At 41.7% G+C, this 22,768-nt stretch overlaps 1 protein-coding gene across 5 annotated transcripts in view; it reads left to right on the top strand.

The window, feature by feature from the left end:
* Nucleotides 1-10,429, top strand: part of CDCA2 (cell division cycle associated 2) — a 48,009-nt gene extending 37,580 nt beyond the window's left edge. For all 5 annotated transcript variants that reach the window (XM_074355688.1, XM_045511558.2, XM_074355685.1 and 2 more), the window contains exons 14-15: nucleotides 3,332-3,506; nucleotides 5,853-10,429. In XM_074355688.1, coding sequence (XP_074211789.1) covers nucleotides 3,332-3,506; nucleotides 5,853-6,937 — 1,260 coding nt within the window. In that variant the 3' untranslated portion in view covers nucleotides 6,938-10,429. The remainder of the gene's footprint in view (nucleotides 1-3,331; nucleotides 3,507-5,852) is intronic.
* Nucleotides 10,430-22,768: the final 12,339 nt, after the last annotated feature.

Raw genomic sequence — 22,768 nt, 5'->3', positions numbered from 1 at the left:
AAGGTGATCGTTTTGCAGTACATACATATAGCAAATCATCACGTTATATACCTTAAACATACTGATGTTACATGTCAGTTGTATCTCAAAGCTAGAAAATAAAACTCCACTGTAAAAGGGGAAAAAGTCAACAATAAAATACAATGTCAGGTAATAAAATATTCCATTTTATTGTGGAAAAAAGAAACCCTTATCTCTTAGAGATACTGGAGGATTTTCAGATGAAATGATGTAATGTCTGGGATTTGCTTTAAAATAATCTGAGGGAAGGGGGTTATAAATGAATCATGATTTCTATCTGTTGGTAATTATAGGAGCTAGTTGTCGGGTACCTGGGGTTCAAGAGACTTTTCTCTCTACTTTTGGGGTGTTTGAGAATTTCCATTATAAAAGGTTAAAAATACAGCCCCTTATTTGGGGAGGTGAAGCCAGCTCCAAGAAGTAGAAATGGACCAGACAGTAAGTAAACGGCAGGGACAGGCAACTGCTTTTCACCTGAAGTTTTCCTGTTCAATTTGATGTGTTGCCACATAGGTGAATTATTTTTAAGTAACTTTAAAGGTAAAACTTTAAATTGTTTAGAAAACAATCTAAACAAGATTTACATGTGCAAACAATACAAGAAGTAAGCATTTATTTTTTGATACATGGCCTCTTCGCTCTATGAGGAGAAATACCGGTGATTTTGGAGTAAAAAGATTCACTTTAGGCGTGATGTCCTCAGTTGTCCTTTGTCTGCTCCAAATCATAAGCCAGTCTGATCGTTTCTAGATCGCACGGCCTCCCTAGGATTCCAATCACATGTGGCTTCTCTTGTTTATTAAGTCTAAGCAAGGCTTTTTGTATTGGAGTAAATTCAGATTTTCGTAAGATTCTAGCCTTTGCAGATGAAACCTTCTCATGGCTAAGAGAAGCATCACTAAACATATTTTTATGACAGACCACGGGTGCGTTCATCTTTAATTTTTTGTGGGGGGGGTGGTGTCCTTCTATTGACCCATGACCAAGAAAAATCAGTATTTCATCATGTTTAGTCTTTCATCATGTTTAGCAAATTTTACCAAGTTTAACTGGACTGTTCTCTCACATTTGTTCATTCATTTATGTTTGTTAAGAGACCACTCAGTGCCCGGCACGGTTGCAGGTGCTGGAGACATTTTATATAAACAAAGATCTCCAAAATCTTGTGAAAGGGGGATTTACCTTACCTATGACTCAGAAACTGTTCCGGACGTTATGGCCTGATGATGTTGACCACAGTGTATTAACTGCCCTCGTGAGGCCTATGTCACACAGTAATACCAAGAGCACAGTTTAATATTGAAAATATTTCCCCTATATCAGTTCTCAAAGTAGTAGAAAGGAATTTAAAAGAAAAAGAATAGCTAACACATAGCCCTTACTATGGGTCAAGCCATACTATAACCATTTCACGTTTCACAGCTTTCTGTGATGTGTGCCATTATGGTTCCCATTTTGCAGATGAGAAGAATGAGGTACAGAGAGGTGAAGCAACTTGCCAAAAGTTACAGAGATGTTAAGTGGCAGAGTTAGAATTTGAACCAAAGGTGGCTTGCACAAGGCCAGATATTTCTCTTGCATTTTATCCATGGAGCCCAAGTGGAGATTTTTCTGTTTGCTTCCGCAGCCAATGGCCAAGCTGTTTTCCCAAACTGTTCCCTGGATGTCAACAGATGTTCCATGCAAGAAAAAAGTTTCTTGGAAAAATATTTAACCCAGCATTTTTCGAGTGTACATGGAGATTATTTATACTGAGGACTTCTTAGAGAATTTAACGTTAAATATATACTGCAAATCACCAGGAGGGACATTTATCTTGCACGGTTCTAAAGTTATTTTTCCCTGGAATGTCTTCTCTTGTTTTGTGTTCACAGGGCATCTATAGATATCTCAAGGAGCATGTGATTCTGTGCCATTTCTGGGCTTTGAATACCATCCCCCATTAGTCTCTCCACTGTCACCCAAGCGATCTTTCTTAAATGGAAACTCAAGGCAGTCACTCTTTAATCACCACGCGCTCAGCCCTCAGTGCTTTCAGGCTCACGCTCATTGCACGGATGGGTCCGCCTGCTCCGGCGGCCTCACCTGCCACTTCTCCGTGGGCCTGTTGACCACATCCGCCAAACACAGCTCTTCCTCTGGGCTCCACTCAGCTCTTCCTTCCAGCTGTTACGTGTGGCCTTCTCTTTTCTCTGAAAAGCCCTTCTGTGCCACTCCTGTGATCAAGCAAACAGTTCCCACTTGTCTGAGATTTGACTTAGACGGTCCATTTCCTGTGGAGCCTGTCTTGGAAACCTCCCGTCGGCCAGGTCTCCGTCTTCAGTCCACGTGGAGTCTGTCCTGCTCTTGTCTGTATCACAGTTACTTGCCGTCAGGCTGAGAGCTCCCCCAGGGCCACGTCTTGTTTGTTTTTCTGTCTCTTACCCAGAAAATTATTACCTGCACATAGCTGTTTCTCAATAAATGTTTGAATGAATGCCATTTTCCAGAAGCCGTCATTGTTAACAACCTATTCCTTATATTGACCTAAACTCTGGCTCCTTCCAAAACTGCCACGTTAAATATATTTCATTCTTTTGCTCACAACAATCTTATTTCGATAGAGTGTTTGAGTTTCCCTCAAGTATTTTCCACATGAAAAAATCTTTTTAGCATAGAACATTAGTGCTTGCTTACTGATATGCGGTCGGAATTGAATTTAATACTGCACTCCAGATATTATTCAAGCAGTTTTAATTTTTATAGAAATCCACGTTTTGCGTCAGTTATTATCAAACCTTTGTCCCTCATCTTCTACGTGTGCTCGTTGACTTCCACCTGATTTCGACCTTTTCAGTTTAATCGTGGTTCGATCACCTGCCGTGTGAAGCAGCTTTGGGTTATCTTCAAACTTTAGGTATGCACCTGTTTCTTCATCCAGATCTCTGAACAGAAAACAGCCTCCTATAGTTCCCAGTAGGTTACTCATTCTAGGTGGGTCCTGAGTCATTCTAACCATATTCTAGTTACAAATACCTCCTCCCTTAAGTCTGTCCAGTTCTGTAGCGTCTAATCTGGTTTTCAGCCACCCACAACTCATTTTGGCAGATGCTTTGGGGAACTAAAGAGGGTTACAGTTTGTCAGTTGAGTTCTGCTTCATATTTTATTTGAGCGGGTGCAAGCTACATAGCCCCTTACTCCTGACTCAAATTTCTAAAATTTTAAATGGAATAACTTAAGGGCTTCTTTTGTAAAAAATTAGTTCAAGGGTCGAAACTGTACATGATGCTACATCGTTCCCAGTTACAGTGTTCTGATACGTTTTCTCAGGTTTTAAAAAGCTGCCGAAAGAAGAAAGCAAAGGGAAAGAAGAAGAGTGTTCAGAAGTCTTTATACGGGGAGAGAGACATTGCTTCTAAGAAGCCGCTTCTGAGCCCTATTCCTGAGCTGCCCGAGGTCTCTGAGGTGGCGCCGTCCGTGCCCAGCGTCTGGAGGATGTGCTCAGGTAGCTTGTCCTTTTTCTGTTGTCACCATCGCTTCTCTTTTCCTTCTTTGTTGCTACTTCACTTTCTTTTTGCCCTTTTCCTCCTTCGCTGTGTAAAGAGTACGTAAATTAAAAATATTACCATGAGAATTGAAGTTGAAGAGGCAGACGTTTATAACTGCGGTCACCTAGACCCTTTTCAGAATCTGATGGACGCCCCAGATCCTCCCCCGAGAAAAACGCAGACACAAAATATTGCATATAATTTTAAGAGAAAGAATTCCCTCTCATCCTGTTTTCCTTTTGCTTTTTAAAGCATTTAATTAAAGTAAAATGAATTCGGTTTGGTGGCGTAGCCCATCACGAAAAACAAACAAGGCGGTGGCTTGTGATAGATGTCTTGTCTATGAACTAAGAGTGAAAATTGAACAGCTCGCCCCGTGATGTTTCAGGAGAGCTGGCGCTGCCAAGCACCTTCTAGAAATAAGTTATAAATTGAACTTGATTACTTTGAAAATTTTGTTTAAAAGGAAGATTAAGTCTGTTGAGATCATGATTAGATTAAGAATTGGATTGGAGTTGCATCTGGTGTGTGATGCTTGCGTTTAAAGTGACTAAATCATACTGAAAAGATTGCATATGTGTTCACTTGGTGTGTGGATTTTACATGGAATCATTTTTAAGATAGCTGCCTTTGTCAGTCATCAGATATTCATAGCCTGAGTCCCATTTGCAACATTCGGTACAGGATTTATAACATTTTCAGGGATGAATATGGGACGTGCCATTATAGACACTTGGCTCCCACTGACTTCTTAATTTCCGGGTAGCCCAAAAGTTTAAACAAACACAACCGCAGGCATACACACGCTGTTCCGGCCCCTGGGCACCAGCAGGGCAGCGCTCTCCTGCCCCAGCCTCTTCGCATGCTCCGTCTTGGGACAGGGGGTTGGCCACCCCACCTCTTGTTCATCCAGCCTAATGTTGCTTGTCCTTTAAGGTTTAGGTGTGCCGGCTGCCTTTCCAGAAAATTATTTGTTCACGTTACACCTTTACCACCTGGTTTATAACAATCTGTCTGCCTCCCTTCCCTGCAAGTTGCAGTTTCCTTGAGATTAGAATCTAAGTCTTATTTTCATTATATCCCCAGCTCCTAACAGGCACTCCTCCAGAGATTTTGAACAATGACTGTTAGTGTATATTTCCCATCTTGCATCTTACTAATAAGAGAATTTCTTTTTTTAAATCTATAATGAATGGTTTCATCTGCTACAAAGGTTTAAAGCCTTTCTCTCCCTCCCCCCCTCCCTGCCTTTCTGCCCCATCTGTCTCCCCGGCCTTTCTTTCCTAGCATGTTAATTTCATGAACAACACACAAATGCCCGTTTTTTAAAGCTGTGTGAAGCGCCCTGCTTGGGGGCCCCACCCTCTGTTAATTTCTAGCTTTACAAGACATGATTTTAGGTCCTAGATATATATGTTCAAATTGAAACACTGCTTTTTAGATTTTTGGCTCAGCTTATGTTTTATCTTCCAGTTTTGATTTTGTTTAAAACGCTTTTTATACACATTTGACAGGCCAATTAAAACCTTTATTACCTGAGATAATCAGAGAGATGGCTTCTCCTAACAGTACTGAGGTTTAGTGCTCCCAAAGCCTGAACTCACCTAGGCTGTGTTACGTGACTTAAAAACCTTGATGTTTTGGTCTTCAGGGGTGTGACAGTGCCAGAAACATGTGACAGGTGCCATGTAACGTGTCTTCCTGGAGGACAAATCATAGTCAGAGACAGACATGGAGGGGGGAGATTTTCAGAATATTGAAAGAAACTGGGCTCTTTGAGAGTACCATGGCAGTTTGTTAATTTTTAACGTAAGGCATAAGACCTGAGTGTCTTCAGAAGGACCCCTTTAACTAAGTCCTCAAATCCCCCAGAATTCCAAGTTTTCTCCCTTCTATTTCAGGGGAAATGTTGGTAGAAAAGTTCGAGAAGCACGATGTTGCCCATTTTCTATCGTTCATTCTCAGGGAAATGGGAAATGTGACTGCCTGGTGCTAATTGACCTTGTAGTGTGGGAAGCACGTTAGGACAGAGGAAGCAATTTCAGATACAGTTCTCATTTTCATGGTCTCGGGTGATGTGCTTTATTAGTTCATGCATTCAGGGTGTATTTTCTTAACCTGTGGGCTGAGGAAGAACTAAAAAAGAACGATGACAGATGGGGCAGGTAACGAGTAACGTTCGTGGGGCATGTGACTTTCTGAAAGCTTAACGCACAGGATACAGTATGGCACCTGTCTGATTTGTTAAGTTTCTTTCCACTGTTAATTTTTAATTAGATTTAAACTTACTTACATGCCCATAGATGATTTCATCTCAAACGGTGAACTTGAAGATGTGAAGCTCCCTAAGGAAAAGAATCTTTTGCCTCAGAACCCAGATGTGCAGTTGATTCCAGGCTGTAATAAATACGATGTGTCTGGATTCGGCAGCCCTTACATGAGAAGTTCCTCGTCACTGACTAATGCTGCTTTTGAGCAAGATTCAAATATACATACTACAGAAATTCATGGGAACAGATCAGGTAACCCATCACCTGATTTTGCCCTCCAGTCCCAAGAAGCTTCTGCTGCTGGTCAAAATGTGGAAAACCTTTTTGAAATCTTTAAAATTTCAGAAGATGTAAACGTCAGGTGTGAAAACCAGGATGGCTTCTTGGTCATCCCAGAAGGAAGACTCCCGGCGAAGCATTTCATGCCCGGCTCACAGAAGGCACGTGGTTGTTCAGAAGCTGTCTCCACTGACGGTGTGGAAGGAAGTAAAGCTCCAGGTGAGGATCTGGGAAGAAACTCCAGAGAGGGCAGCAGTGGTGTGAGTTCCAGAGAGAGGAAATACAGAAGACCCTCCATGTGTTGTTCTGATGGACAAAGTGTACACTTGGAAAACCAACCTTCCTACGGCGTGAGCGGCTCTGTAGAAAAGAGTTTAGAAGATTCTGACCTCTATAAAGATTTATCTGACGCCATCGAGCAAGCCTTTCAGCGGACAGAGAGTGAAACCAAAGTAAGACGCAGCACAAGGCTGCAGAAAGGCCTGGAAAGTGAAGGGCTGGTGTGGGTTTCGCTGCCCTGTCCTCCCACATCCTGGCCGTCCCAGAAAACCAAAAGGAGGACAGTCGGCACGCTGGGCAGCAGAGGACCTGAAAGCGAGCCCTCCAGACAAAACCCATGTGGGCTGCCCTTCGCATCAGGTGAAGACCACCGCGAGGGCTTCGCTGCTGCTGCTGCTCCCAGCTTACCCCGGGGGAGGAGGAAGAGCTTCTGTACCTCTGCGCTTGCCGACGTGAGAGATACCACCCGGTCAAAAGGCCGCAGAAGAACCTTTCTCAGCCAGAAGGGAGAGGAAGCTCTCCAGGTGACTTCGACAGAACCGGACATAACGGAGAACTAAAGCGTGACGTCTGCTCCAGAACATCTCCTGCAGAGCATCTCCTGCAGAACATTTGGCAAGAGAGAAGGTGACCAGCCATGCCTAAAGGATTCCTTCATCCCAGTTCCCATCCTTTGTTCAACTTCAGTGTTTTAAAAGTTTCAAGTAAATAAAATCATTTGAGTTGAACCTACTTTTAAGTAGAAATAAGTGAATTTCTTCATCATTCAAAAAGAAAGCATTCTCTTAAATATGTTCTCCCCCCAAATGATAACTGCTTAATTGGTATTCTGTTAAAGACCCAACAGGATGTCTCAAGTTTTATTTCGTGTTTATATTTACCACCGGAAGTTTAGAATATCTGTTGTTTAAAAAAAAATCTTTTAGAATTAACTGGTTGTATCTGTATGAGAAGAGGGTTTTTTGTCTTTTTTTTAAATAAATTGATAGAGTCAATGTAACTATGAAAACTGAAGGTAATACAAGGTTGAAAACTGTTAAAGTGTGATGAGGTGTGTTTTTATTTTAAAATACTGACAAAAAAACTGGTTAAAAATTTTAACAATTAAGAAAGATGGAAATGGTAAAACATGTTTTCCTTTTGCATTAAAGTTAAAAGAAGCTTTAATGACTTGCTTTACCGATCTCATAGAAAATTTTTATTTTAATAATTAGATCAAAATTAAATCGTAAACATGGAATTCTGAAAAAAATCTTTCAGTAATCAGAATATTGCAAATCTCTCATTATAAAATGAACATATAATTTATAAATAACTAATAGGAAAGCATTTTCACCTTTAAACAAGGCTCTTGCATGCGAGATTGGTTTTTGGTGAAAATTTAAGCAGTTTCGTTAACACATCTCCCAGATTATTCATATTAGTCACAGGTAATTTGGGATTGAATTCATAGTTCTCCATTAAAAAAATTTTTTTTAAATTCAGAAACTCACTTAAAGGGCCCTAAAAAATTGGTTTGCTCGCATGAAGCATGGTGGTAGGTCTCTCGTGGCATTTTTCCAGACTTTCTAACTTTTTCTTTCATAATATCAAGTACCATTACTTGTCTTGGGTTTTCCAGTTAAGCTTCAGCAATATATCCTGTCACTGTTTGGGTGACAACAGTTTGAAAATCTAAATTGCTATAGATCTGGAATTTGTGAATGCGCATAAATCTTTGTATCATTAAACCATTGTCTTTGAAATCCTTTAAATCATTAAACTCTCCCTCTCCAGGACAGCAGAAACATGTTAACAAATAGGGCTCTCTATAAATAACACAACAGGGAAGAAAGCTCCTGCTGAGCTCCCATTTCCCCCGCCTCAGATAGAGACTATTTGTTACCTTCTTGGCACCAATAGGTCTGGAACTCCTGCTGCTAAAGACTAATGTATTTTACATTAACACTCAAAGTGATCCCCAATTTCTTCTGCCAAAGGGTGGATTGTTTAAAAAATTCTTTTATCTTTACACGTAAATTATTTATGGACTTTTTTTGTCCATTTATAGTTTGGTGGGGTTGGCAAATGTCTTACCCACTGAAAACAAACCAAAAACAAAACCAAAAAATAATTAACTTCTTAGGAGGCTTTTGGTTTGTGTCATTTGCAAAGAAAAGGAAAAAAACTTTCAGAAACATACAATGTTAAAGGGTTTTGTCTGTTAAAAAATTTTTGTTTTCTGTTGCTTAACATTGTTAAACATATTAAATTGTTATTTTCTCCCCCTTTTTACTGTATGGTGTATGATCTCCACTGTATTTGAATTTTCAGAATTTCACATGCTTTGTTTTATTTCATGCTAATGAGGATGAAGGAAAGATTTTAGTCTGATTTTGGGTTGTGATTTTCTTGGCTTGATTTTTCAGATGTAAAAATTGTTCTCATTTTCTAGCCCCTGCAGTTAAAAATATAAACATACTTTACAAGTTCTGTGTGTTTCAAACTATTTCCTGATGAATATTTTGTTGCTGTCTGTAAACAACAAATAGGCTGTTTTCCTAAAAAGAACAAGTTTGAGAAATCAAAACAACTTGGAGGTAATTTTATCCACCGTCTCATTTGTATCATAAACTTTGTGAAAAGTTAATGGTTTCTGTATTTGGTCATGCTTGCTTGTTTTTGCTTCTTTTCACTGATGTTTAAATCCAAAACTTGCTGTATCTTTTTTACCGCAGTAACCTTTGACATTTTGCCCTAGAATATCTGCTCCTTGTCCTGCAGATTCTCGTTTGTTCCAGAAGGTGGCAGCATGACATCTGAAGTTCTTCATCCTGCGAGCACCACCTCAAACCAGGGCAGCTGGCTCTTCGTTGTTGCTATGGGTGCGCCCCTTAACTTTTATTTTCACTCATTTTTATTACCAAAGTAATATGTATCATTGAAAAAAGTAAGAGAACCGTACCAAATCAAAAACCCTTCCTCCACCAAGCGCCAGCATCCTGCAGCCGATGTCAACACCGTTAACAGCCAGCAAACCTCTTCCAGACCCTTCACTGGTGTAAACACGAATATAGGTTTTGATTTCTAACGGGGTCACTGTATGTGCCATCTTGTGATGTAAAATTTTATTCAATGAAATAATAACCGTGTTAACATCCTCAGTGTTGCTCTGGAGAGCCCTGGTGCTGCTTCAGTCTTTGTGAGCCCTGCACAGAATTATGTACCTTGGGTATACAATGGAGTTAGCCATCTCCTTACCAATGGATGCTCGTTGTCACCAATTCTTTGTTCTTGAAAATCAGGCCACACTGGGCTTGCGTGAACATGTAAGATAAATTCCTTGCAATTAAATGGTTACTAAGTTCTTTTCTCTAGATCTTACCTGGCAAAGTCCCTTTATAAAGATTTTGGCTTCCTCACCTTCTTTCTGTCTGTCGCGTTCTCCCCCGGCACTCTATGCCACGATGCTTCCATTTTCTCTCGCTGCCCGGAGCGCCTCAGCTGTAGAAGTGAGGGTGAGACTCGGATCTGGCGTAACACGGAGGAGATGGTGGAGAATGCCTGATTGGTGCTTTACATTGAAAGAGCTTTTCTCTTTTTTTCTTTTCCTTTTTAAAGTCAGGTTTATGGTGGTGTGTTCACCTACAGTAAAGTTTACCCTTTTTTGAATTTTGGCAAATTTATACCGTCAGGTAACCACGACCACAGTCAAGTAATAGAACATTCCCGTCACCCCAAAAGGTGTTCCCTCCTGCCTCTTTGCAGAAGTGCCCTGTCTCCCAACCCCAGCCCCTTGCAATCATCTCATTTCTATCCCGGCTGTTTCGCCTTTTATGTCATATAATGTCACATAAACGGGATCATACAGTATGTGTCCTTTTGTATCTGCCTTTTTAAACAGAAATGCTTTTGAGATTCATCCATGTCCCATGTTAAAGTAGTTGCTTCCTGTTTATTGCCAAGTCACGTTCCATTTTATGGTTGTACCACAGTTTATCCACTCACCAGTTGATGGATTTGGGGATTGTATCTATTTTTGGCTATTAAAAATAAAGCTGCTATAAACATTGGCATATGGATCTTTTTTATAGACGCATGTTTTCATTTGTCTTGGGTAAATACCTCGAAGTGGGACTCTTAGGACGTATGGCTGGGGTATGACTAGCTTTTGAAGAAACCGCCAAGCTTTTCCATGGCAGCTGCACCGTTTTGCATCCTCACCTGCAACACACTGTTTCAGTTGCTCCACATTCTCACCATCGTGAGCTGTTGTCAGCCTTGTTCGCTGCAAGCATGCTAGTCAGTGTGCAGTGGTCTCTCACTGTGGTTTTGATGTTTATTTCCCTAATGACTCGTCGACGCGGGACATCTTTTTTTCCCCGTACGTATTTGCCACGCTTCTAGCCTCTTTATCGAAGTGTCTGTTCAAACCTCTTGCCCATGTTTTCTTTTGTTGTTATTGTTGTCTTGTTACTGGGTTGAAAGGGTTCTGGGTATACTTGGATACAGTCCTTTTTCGGATATGTATCTTGCAAACATTTCTTCCCAATCTGTGGCTTGTCTTTTTTACTTTCTTAGCAGTGCCCTTTGAAAAGCCAATTTTCATTTTGATGTAATCTAGTTTGTCATTGTTTTTCTTTAATGGCTCATACTTTTGTGTCCTATCTAAGAAATCTTTGGCTAACTTAGGGTACTAGGATTTTCTAGGTTTTCTTCGAAAAGTTTTCAAGTTTCAGCTCTCAGATGTGAGATCCACTTTGAGTTAATTTTTATATAATATGTAAGACGAGGGTGTTGTTTTTCTTAATGGAAATCATTCAGCACCATTTGTTGAAAAGATTATACATTCCTTATTGAGTTACAATGGCACCTCTGTTGAAATCAGTTGACTTCATTCGTCTAGGTCTATTTTGGGACTTTATTCTGTTTCATTGATCTATATGTCTGTTCTTAAACCAACATCACACCATCTTGATTATGATACGAAAGCTTTCCCCCCCGCTTACTGTGAATATGATAGTTTTTGTTTAAAATTCTTTTTGTGAAAGAGGAGGCCAGTAGAAGCAAAACATTGACCAACCAATTCTACGTGGAGCCTACAATTATACCCAGACCTGCATTATCATTTAGGGCAAAAAGTCAGCAATGAGAAGCTATCAGAAATATGGGAAGGAAGCCAGCTTCCTTGAGGTAACTATACAGTCAGCCCCATCCTCTTGTAAAAGCCTTTGCTAGAGTTTGTGATTTTAATATTGTTACCCCGAGACACTGTAAGATTTAGTCATTAAGAAAGAATTCTCTTCTTCAACACTGTACAATATACATCAATAAGAAAATGGGATGAGTTAAAATTAGGATCAAAATTAAGTCTGTAAAAAACGAATGTCTGATTCATTTCTTCGAAGTCTTTTATTATAGTTTGGTTTAGTATAAAAATTGTCATTAACCTTACTTGGAAAGTAGCCCGAGCATTTGAGAATGATTTCTTAACACGGGAAAACTTCCCTGTACCAGGTCATCCCAGGTGAGCAGACTGTCGATTTATTAATACACATGCGCCAGGCATTAATTTCTAAACGTGATCACTGCCTTCAAGATGCTCAGTGTTCTCTAACGGGAGCAGAATTACCATAGAGGGTAAGATTATGAAGCCGTGCTCCGGACCTCTCAGCCCTCGAGGTAGCACCAACTTCCAGATCAGGTAAGTTTGTTTTGTTTCTTTCTGGAAGAAGTGATGCTTGAACAAAGTTCATTCATCGGGGTTGCAGGGAAATGCAGATCCAAATGAACCGTTCTATTCCAAACGTCCTTTCCTTATTATGTACTGAGACCAGGCAATGTAATTACATTGGCTTCGTCTCATACACATTTTTAACGCATTTTTCTTCCCCATATATTCTAAGCTATGAATACACCTGGGTAAAGCATGGATTCAAAACAAGACGAGAGATCATGAATTGTGCGTAAGAAAATTGTAAAGAAATCCCTCTCATTCGATGTGTGTGTATTTCTGTCTTTGCTACTGTCAGTTTCTTGGTAGTATGTCTGGAGGGTTGACTCTGGACTTGGACTCCTAGATCGAGTGAGCCGACAAGGGGATGAAATTAAATAACTGCACAGACAAAAAGACAGTGCGGTGTTTTTGGTCTTAGATTTACTTGAAGATTCTTAGAGCTTTGACTTGGCCTGGACGGGCTAACTCCTATGGCCTAGCAATTCTGAGTTTGTATGACGTGGCGCTGGTGTGTTCAGTTTTGTACAGTCTTTGGTGCGTTTCCGTTTTTTTATGAAATCGTGATACAGGCTACAAGTAACATAATAGCTTTAGTGAGAAGATGAGTAATTACTGCCGTTCTCCAGATACATATTTTTGTCCCATATCTTTAACCAAGATCATACTTAGCCTGGCTGTGACCTTAATTTTTAAGATTTATTAGAAAGGTTTTTGGAAAATTTTAGGATATTGGGAAGCAAGTATTTTCTGGAACTGCTTCTATTTTTTGATACTTTAAGCATTATATCACTTACATGAAAAGGGAAAATAAATGAGCATGCACATTAAAGAAAAAATATATAGAAGTTTACATTTTCTAACGGGTAGGTTGGGACTTCCAAAATTTCGAACGGCCGGTTGGAGAGCAGCCTTTCTTAAATCTTCCTTTTTCTCATTTGTCCACGGCACACGCGTTGTCTGACTACATGGTTTAATTTAATTCTCTGTGATAAAAGCGGTCTGCAGGGGAGCAAACAGCTGGCTTTGGGGTTTTAGCTGTCATTCAAGAAAAATTCAAATTTCATAATTGCGTTTTAAGTTCCAGATTTCTAACTGTATTTGTGTGGGAGTTTTTAAGCTCTGAAATGTAAAGATAGATACTATATTTATTTACATCTAATAATTTCTTTATTCTCACAACTTTATTCACCCACATACAATTTGCTTTAAAAAAAAATTCTTTCACTTTGGTAGTGTTTTGAAGCGTCAAGTGTAAGTGGTCTGTTAGTGGCATTTTAATTTTTGCCATTTAAAAAGAAGCTGCATTTCCTGTGTCTGATGTCCTGGGTGTTTTGCTGGGAAACACAAAATAATGTCCACTTTTTCTCTATTTTGACATATCAGATAGCTGCTAAGTAGCGTCAGGTGTTTGCAAAACTAGAGTCTTCCAAATGTACGGTCCAAAGAGTGAAATAACTTTTTTGGAGTATAAATTGGGTGTCAAACAGTTGAAACTTCATAGAGAAAGTGAGTAAAAAGGTTTTTTTTTTTTTGTTTTTTTTTTTTGGTTCAAGTTAGTGTAGTTCAGATGCCAAGAGCTTGGATGTCAAGTGTGCAATTTTACGCCTCACATTTGAACGCATACAGTGGGTTCATTTTCTAATTGTTCATAACAGAGCAATAATCCAACGTGACCAGTCTTTTCTTATTTGAAGTGTACATGGGGAATGAAGATTTCAGAAGTATTCCCTACCTCAAACCTGAAAAACCTGGTGTTAGTCTTGGGTGATTTCCAGTGACCCTGTGACTCCCTTCTTCCTGCCCCCTGTGTAGATTTGGAACTGGGCAGCCATTTTTGTTTTTGGAAGGGAAAGGAGACAGATATAATGAATGGCTTTTATTGTGCAATATTTCAAACTCTCTTGAATGCATTCGAATGGGATGGAAACTGTTCTGCCCAATGTCATAGCCAAAACAAACAAAACATATTCCCTCAACCTGGATGTGTGTTTCTCTCAAACTGGCAGTAGTTAGAGCTCAGCTCTCAAACAAGAATTTGCTTTGACAATTTTTAGCCCTTGTTCGACTGAATATTAGGATAGGTCACAGCCAAAGCAAATACTGTGGGGAAAAATTAATACGCATATTTACAGCTTGCAGGTGGCATCTATTCTTAAACGTTAGATATTTGTCTTAAAGAATTGCTTTTGTGGTAATGCTTTTAAATGGACTACTTTTTGGCTAATATTTTTAAAATGAACTCTTTGATAATAGTAACTGCTAATGTAAATAAATTCTACAGCAGTCCCTGAAGAGTGATAAATGCTTGAATTTAAGTATTTAAACATTTAGAAAGGGCACTAAGAATCTGAGAATTCTAGGAATATCAGACCCAGCAAATATGCCATAAAACTCCCTTGATGGTAGCCTTGTGTGGCCCCCAAAGAATCCACTCTAGTGAGTATCAATGACTCCTTTATGAGGATGCCTCCAACACTTTACTGACTCCAGCCGCCCCCACTTAGGTTGTTAAGTATTCCCACCCTTTGGTTCTGTTGGGAGAATTATTCTCCACAATCAGGATAATTCATTTTGTAATGCGCCATTGTGCTTCATGACCCTGGCAAAATATATTTTTCATTAGTCACAATCATAACTTTAAATTTACGGTCATCTATGACCAACAGGCTCTTGGTTTGTGCCTTAACCAAGAAATACTGGCCACATAAATTGGGAAGCCAGACAATCTGCCTCTCAACATGGAAGTGCAGACTTCAAGCCACCTTTTAGGTCCTCCCTTGGAAAACATAAAATTCTAAATTTCATGGGTGCTTTGTTGAACAACGTCAGACATCTGAGTGAATGGAAATAAGCCATTGGATCATTTCATTGGCCGTTAACTCTTCATATAATAAACGCTACAGATAAAACACTGCCTGCATCTTGCATTTTATTCAGAAACATTGCACACTGATGCAAAGATTTCCACTTCCCAAGCTCTGCAAAGTCCGATTGCATTCCTATCAACTGGCGAGCCTGGCATGTTCTGGACGTGTGAATCATTTTAAGGAGCGGGCACTTAGGTTTTGCAGTCTAAGTGGATGGTGGGAAGTGGCAAGGCCTGCACGAGCTGGTAAGTGGGTGTTACTGAGGTCCACGGCTCTCAGTCTGTCAAGGGACAAACGTGAGTGTAAGATTCCAATGGGGAGGGGAGGGAGGCAGAATACAAACTCCTTGGGAAAAAAGCAGGCTCTTATTTTTCAATCTTAGATGTTGTTTTAAGCTCTTAGTATTTGAACGTAAATGTGGGAGATACATGGGTTTGTTTCATGGGGTAGGGTAGGAATAATTGGATATTCTGGTTTATCCAAATTCTGCTCTTTTTTTTTTTTTTTTAACGCTGTGAGTGCTGAAGTTTTTTTTTTTTTTTACCTAAATACACTTATTTTTATATTTAAAAATAACATACCTCCCCCAAACAAATTGGAGCCTCTTAATTCCCACTGAGGCTGCCTTTCCCCTCCAATAAAAACAGACAACCCAGCTTTCCTTTAAATAGGTAACCGAGGCCCACCAACTTATACTCATAACCCTTAATCTAGGCTTGGACTAGTTTTTTAGTTTGTTTGTTTTCACAAGCCCCTCTAGGCAAAACGTACAACACACCCTTCTAAGGTACCGTCATGTGTTCTCATATCTCTGGAAGGACTCAGCAAGACATACTATTGTTGCTATCTTGAAAATAAGATGAAAAAGAGGGAAGTGGTTTTCTCTGCTTGGCAGCCAGTAGTGCTAAAGCCTGGAAGAGACCGGGGGCCTCCTAATACTCGGCCTGTTGTTTATTCCACTTGCTTCGGCTGCCCCCTCCATCCTCCCGGTGCCTAAGGAGGTCAGGCCATATGGGTACTCGCTGGCTGTTCTTATAAAAATTTAGTTGGAAGGGCCCTTGAAATCAGTAGCTACACCGAGGTTTTGAAGCCATCCAGAACCCCTCACAAATAATCAAAATTTCTTAAAACTGGGTGTTCAGTGATGGGCATTGATTCATCCTTTCTCTAATTTCTTGAGGGGAAGAGGGGATTGGGGGCAGGAATGAAGACAGAAGAAAGACTGTTTAAGCTGGAAGTCAGGACAACGTCTACACCGAGATGCCAGCCCTTTGAACAAGCAGCGTTCTCAGCTCAGGCCCAGAGGAGTGTGCCGGGTGTCCTGCAGCCATCCTGTAAATGTCCGAGTGGACTGATTTCCTGTATTTCTTCTGCAAGAAAGGAAAACAGTTCTCGGCAAATCCCAAACACGTTGGAGGCGTGTGTCCTTTGACATTTCACTGCCTTCCCTGCTCTTGCTTGGCCATCTCCACAAGCAAAGAGCTGTTACCACCAGTCCAAAGCTGTAACAATATTAAGATGTTTTCCTCAACCTTGTCCCCAGAAAGATACTCAGTTTCCAGAAGATTGTTCTCCCTGGGGCGTTACATCATGAATTGATTCAGTTCTTGGAGGAAGAAATTGGACAAAATATAATAGATTACCTCCTGGGGAAACATACTTAGGTTGTTAAGTATTCCCACCAGAAAACTAAGAAACTGCTTATATATTACTACTCTGTCCACATTTAACCTTTCACCTTTTTGCAGCTGAGCAGGGTGCTTTTTTGCTGTAAAGGTTTTTGTTTTAGTGGGGGTCAGAGAGAACATTTCTCCTTTATTTTTTTAAGGAATACAAGTATTCTTTGTTTTTGCAATTACCCAGACTCCCTCAGCTTCACGAGCCGGGGTCTGCCCCCCAGACCTGGGAACAGGTTAGGATGCAGCCACAGAAGGCTGTCCCCATTCGTTGTGCAAGTGTGGCCTCCCGGTGGGCAGTGGGAAGGGGGACAGCTGGGGCAGGAGGGTAAAGGGAGCTGCTCCATCTAGTTAATTTTCTGTAAGGGTGTTTTGGCCTTTGGGGCATCGTGGCCGGTAGTGAAGAAGGCCATGGTCATGGACTATTTGGGAGACGCTTGTAATAGGAACAAATCTGACTCCATCCTGGATCTGATTCTTTTACTTTAATTTGTATTCTATTTCTTTTGCTACAAGTTAAGAATGTTGTTTATAGCCTGAAATATGCAGGATAGCACATTCTCAGGGCTCTGATCTTTAAAGGTATAACACTTCCATTCACACAGAGATTAAAAACTGCAGAACAGAGAATAACATTTGTCTTGCTGGAGATTTACAGGAACATCATGACCTGACCAACATGGACAGCTGCAAGAACAGATTCCAACACCAAGATGTTTGCAACAACCAACCACACCCCCTCTTCTTTTAGTATAAAAGGAGCCTAGATTCTAACATAGGGAAGATGGTTCTTTGGGACACTAGTCCACCATCTTCTCAGTCTGCTGGCTTTCCAAATAAAGTTGCTATTCATTGCTCCAGCAACTCATCTCTAGATTTACTGGCCTGTTGTGTGGTGAGCAGTACGAGCTTGGACTCAGTAACAAGCATCACCAAGGTCCATCCTGGGGCTGGAGTGGCCTTTGCAAGCAATACCCACCCTGAGGAAAAGGGTCAAGTTTCCTCTTTCCCAGGAACCCATTCTCTGAGCAGGAGGTCAGTGGCTGATGAAATTACTGCCATCCAGTAAAGAGTGCAGTAAGAAATGTGGGAGCTATTTTCTCTTCCAGGCTCTCAAGTTGGAGTAGAGAAGAGCTGGGTGGAACTGGCCATATGTGTTAGCTGGCTGCAGACAGGGAGAACTTGGAATGGCGAGCAGAGTGGATGGAAAGGCTGATGAACGAGAGGGATCGGTAATAAAACAGCACGCCTTTCCTCACCAAATACCCAGCTGGTGACTGGAAGCTGGTCAGTATCCAGAGCCTAGTTAACAGATCAGAGGACCGTGTAGTGAGTTGGCAGTCTCCGTTGGCGGGACCACTGACAACTGGACTGGTAGAGCCAATTTCCTTTTCTGAGGCAGAAGCATTCCTACCATGTCAGCAAACCTCAGTTATTATCTTGTCTCATAAATCTCCTGAGTCCAGGCTCCCCAGGGCACTGACATCGATTCCCTTGTTCCTTAACCCAGTAAAAGCCCTCCAGGGGCCTCAGCCATGCCCCACAGCCGTCAGCCTTAGGGGTTCAGCTCCCTCTCTCAGGTGTGCATCTGAGGAACCGGCAGCAGCCTCTGTCAGACCTTAGAGAGGTAAGGAGCGAGCCGGGGGGAGGTTGGGTGAAAGGTAGCTGGGACGTCTCTACTGGTTTTGCAATTTCTTGTGAATCTATTATTATTTTAAAATAAAAAGTTTAAAAAGTAAAGTGCTCAGAACAACAACAAGTCTCTGTGATTCTCAGCTACCCCACCTATAAAATGGAAATATGAGTGATGCCTACTTCATGGGGCTGCCTTGAAAATCAGGTGACACAGATGTGGGCCTCTTGTTCTGCTCAGCCCAGCATCCTTCTGCACTTTCTTGTGACTGAAGCCCATTTCCTTTCTCATGTGCTGTTGCTCTGCAGTGTAGTCCCTGTAAGCAGGTGTCTTCCCACGTGCCCCCGCTTTATGCGATCTCGTTATCATGCCCGTTATTACAGATAAGGAAGGCCGCTGAGAAGTTAGGAGGTAATGTGACTTGCTCAAGATAATACCGCTAGTCAGTGGCAGGGCTGGAATTAGGAGTCTGCCCTACTGTCTAACGTCCATTTTCCTTTGATGAAGATACCATAACTAAAGAGGCACAGCTTTGGGGGTTGTGGAAAGAAGATAATAAGAGACATGCAGAGAAGATGAGGATTTTCTCTTTGGGAGACTTGCCACTGTTGTCAAAAATGCCCTTGATGGAGAGCTTGTGATTCCAGACACAACAGCCCCTTTGCTCCACTTGGGGCACGTCTCCCCACTTCTAGTCTCGCTCTCATGTCTTTAGCCCGTAGCCTCGTCCTGCACGTCTTCCAAGGAAATCAATCCCATTAGCACATAAATCTCAAGCGCTGCACAACCCACCACACTCCTCACTCCTAGTTTGGGTTTTTCTCTATCAAGTTATGGGCGCGTACGTGTAACCAGTGAGTGGTTGGTTGTGTAAGCCTGTACTGAATGCACCAGCTTTTGCAAACAGTTTCTATCATTCAAAACTGTTAGCTCTGCTTTAGTGTTTTCCTAGCCATGGAAGTCAAAAAGATGGATAATTTCATCACCTGAAATATATCCACCTGTGGTTTCGCAGTGAGGGGTCAGGTGTACGTCTTAGCCAAGGACTGGGGAGCTTCCCATAATCTTCTCACTAGCATCTGGCAGAAGAACAGAGCTTCCATCAGGGGTCTTGTCCATCCTAAATCTAGTTCTGGGGTTATTTCGAGCCAGGCACCTTTCCATCCTGACAGGCAGCTCAACTTCAGGAAGAAATCTATCTGAGCTGTGGTCAGCTGTCGCTGTTTCTGCCTGGAGGTCCAGGAGGTGGACTTGGCAAGGGTACTGCGCTGAGGGGTTGGAGCAGCAAATGCCAAAAGAAATGTTTATTGAGTGATAATTAATTACTGGACAGAGAGTCAAGCATAAATTTAGTTGGCATGCTAGCTTTAAGTTGAGAGGCTGATTAAAGTTAAGAGGTCCCTCTAGCAACTTGTTTTAGCTCAAGCTGGTACCAAGAAATTTCAGGGTGAGAATGGGCGCCCCCTTCCAGAGGAGTTAGCCTTGAAATTTGGGGAAACCTACCCCCACTTTACCCAATAGCTTCTGCAAAGGGCATTGGACATTGATCTTTTAAAAAAAAAAATGTCATGATGACCTCATTTTGCTTGTAACATGTTCCTGTATCACGGACATTGACACCATAAAATGCTGACTATAAACTCTGAGGATATATTATTTTGTACTTGTAGTTTGGAAGACTTTTGATACGCAATTGAATAAAGCAATCATATAAAATCAAAGAATAATGGAGATGAAAGACAAAAAAAGCCAGGGGCGATTTTGCCAAAGGTCTCACTTTGTTTGCAGATGCGGAGACTGACAACCAGGGGGTTGGAGTAACTCACCCAAGGTCACACGGCGTCTAGTGGCAAGGCTCAGACCGGGCCCTCTGGGCAGAGGGCGCTTGCCTCTTCTGCCTCCATGCTGTGCGTATGGGATGTGTGATGTTCCTTCACCTAACCAGCTTCTAACCTTGAAATGACAGCCAACCTGGCTTTCTGTCTGTTGTGTACCAACCACACTAACTAGCTCATTGCTGGACACAGAACGTGTTTAATAAATGCTTGTCAAGGGGCTGAGGGAGCTCATGCGATGCTGTAATATACCTGCATTAGCTGCTATGACCGTTGAGTCGATGGGAAAAGCAGGTGATCTGGGTGCATTCTACCCACCCCTGCCCCCGCCCCCACCCCCGCCGCACAATCACTGAGCGGGTGGGGCTGGAGAAGGCGTCTCATGCACTCATTCCAGTATTTCTCAAAGTGTGGTCCCCTTTAAACTGGCCAGGGAGTTTATTTAAAATGCAGATGGAAGCAATCCCATTTGGAGGTCAGCACATTACCGTGAGGACAGTGTCCCTTTGGACCCACTGCTTCAAGCAGCCGCTGAACCCTGGGATGCACTGAGCCCAAGTTTTTTAAACTCTCTGCTTCTTAATTCTTTTGTAAACTTTGGTTTTTTTTTGTTTTGTTTTGTTTTTTGGGGTTTGTTTGAGGGGAGGGAGGCAATTTGGCTTATTATTTATTTATTTTAATGGCAATGCTGGGGTCGAACCCAGGACCTCATGCACGCTAAGCACGAGCTCTCGCACTGAGCTGACCCTCCCTCCTGCTTAGTTCCTTTGATGCCCGTAGCCGGTGGGGCCACTGTGAGCCGAGAGCACGGAATTTAAAGTCAGGTCTGAGCCTGAAACTCGGTGCCCCAATTACCGTGTTGTTTGTTAAACTTCTTCACCTGTCTGAACCTCTCAGTTGCCGCATCTGTAAAATGTGGATAATGATAGTCTTTTTCTCTTACAGTTATTGTGAGGGGGTGTTGAATTATGGGGTGATACCGTGTGTAAAGTTCGTGTTTAGTGTCTGGCACGTGATAGGGATTGAATTAGGTAACATTCCGTTTTACTTTCTATTTTGCCGTAACTCCAGGCTTACAGGAAAGTTACAGAAATAGGACAAAAACACTTCATTAAGATTCCCCAAATGTTAGCATTGTACTCTAATTACTTTCTCTCAGTAGAGATACAGGTATATCTGCGTAGATAAATTATATATGTACATGTATATATAGATGTATTTTCTGAACCACATGAGTAAATTCGCAGATATGACATCTTTACCCTGAAATTCTTCAGTGTATATTTCCTAAGAACACAGGAGAACTTACTACAGTCGACCCTTCAACAACATAGGTTTGAATTACACAGTCCCACTTAGGTGTGGATTTGTTTTTTCCCAATAAATACAAACTATAGCACTGGAAGATCTGCGGTTGGCGGAATCCAGGGATACGGAGTGCTGACTCTGGGACTTGAGCTTCTGCGCATTTTGGTACTGTAGAGGGTCCTGGAACCCATCCCCCAGGAGACCGAGGGAGACTGTGAGTACTAGGGTGTCTTAATGGAAATACTTGAAGCATCTCCACGGTGTTTCTCTGACTCAAATTCAGATCGTGATCCAACCCACTTTTACTGAGCACGTATGATGTGCCAGGTAGATGCTTTGAACACTATTCCAATAAATTCTCTCATCAGCATTGTGAAGTAGGTATTATTGGTTAGTAAACTGGCCAGTTAGTAACTAAGAATCAAGGTGCTTAGTAAATTGTCCAAAGGACCTTAGTTAGTGGTAGAAGTGGGATTTGAACCCAGTCCTCTGGACTCGAAGCCCTGGGTTCTTTCCAGAACAACACTCTTTAAAAAAAATGGTGTTCTTTGTTCTAGATTGCTGACCATTTTCTGTCATAAAAATGAGAAAAAATAAACAAGAGGCAGCCGTCCTTGGGGCCCCCGGGTCAGGGCGTGCTAATCTCCACTCACTGCCTCATACTTCTGAGCTGTAGGGGTTTTGTTGTCACAGCTCGAACTCTGATGCACTTTCCAGAACTTTCTTTCAAAGTGATAGTAATCCTTTTGTGCACTTTTATCTTCACACACCTTTAGTCAAGTATATTTCTGGAATGAAAATTTATTCCTATTTTGGGTGGTTAGGACCTTGGGAACTGGAGGTGTCATCTTTGGGTTTGCCTTTGGCTCTGGTCAGAGATTCCAAAAGCAAACGAGAGCAGAGTACTTGTTCTCTCATTGCCCAGCCACGCGGCGCTGACTGGTCCGGCTCAGTCCCCTCATGCCTTAACGCAGACAACCGCAGTGATGGTGCGGCCCACTGGGGTGATACGTCCTTGACAGAGTTTCAGTTCTGAGGAATTCTGGCTGGAGCCTTCGGGAACCAGCATTAATTCTACTTTGAATTAAATCCTGTGCTTTAATCAGCAGTCCTGGCACTCAGTCACATTAAACATTCGGTGGGAAAAGGATCTTAATTCACAGACCACGTTTAAGATACAGAACTCCAAGCAGCTTCGGAACCACTGGTCTGCCATTGTTTGGCCAAGTTGCAGGAGAGCATCTGGGAACATTCGGGGTCCCTGCTGACAGAGCCTGGAAATGGGGATGCAGTTTTCTCTAGAGACTGAGAACTCAGACTCCCAAGTCAGACCGACCTGGATTCCAATCCCAATTT

This window comes from Camelus bactrianus, chromosome 31, assembly GCF_048773025.1.
Source record: "Camelus bactrianus isolate YW-2024 breed Bactrian camel chromosome 31, ASM4877302v1, whole genome shotgun sequence".
Classification (NCBI taxonomy): domain Eukaryota; kingdom Metazoa; phylum Chordata; class Mammalia; order Artiodactyla; family Camelidae; genus Camelus; species Camelus bactrianus.
Note: the sequence above shows the minus strand (reverse complement) of the source record. Positions and strands in the feature narration are given on the sequence as shown.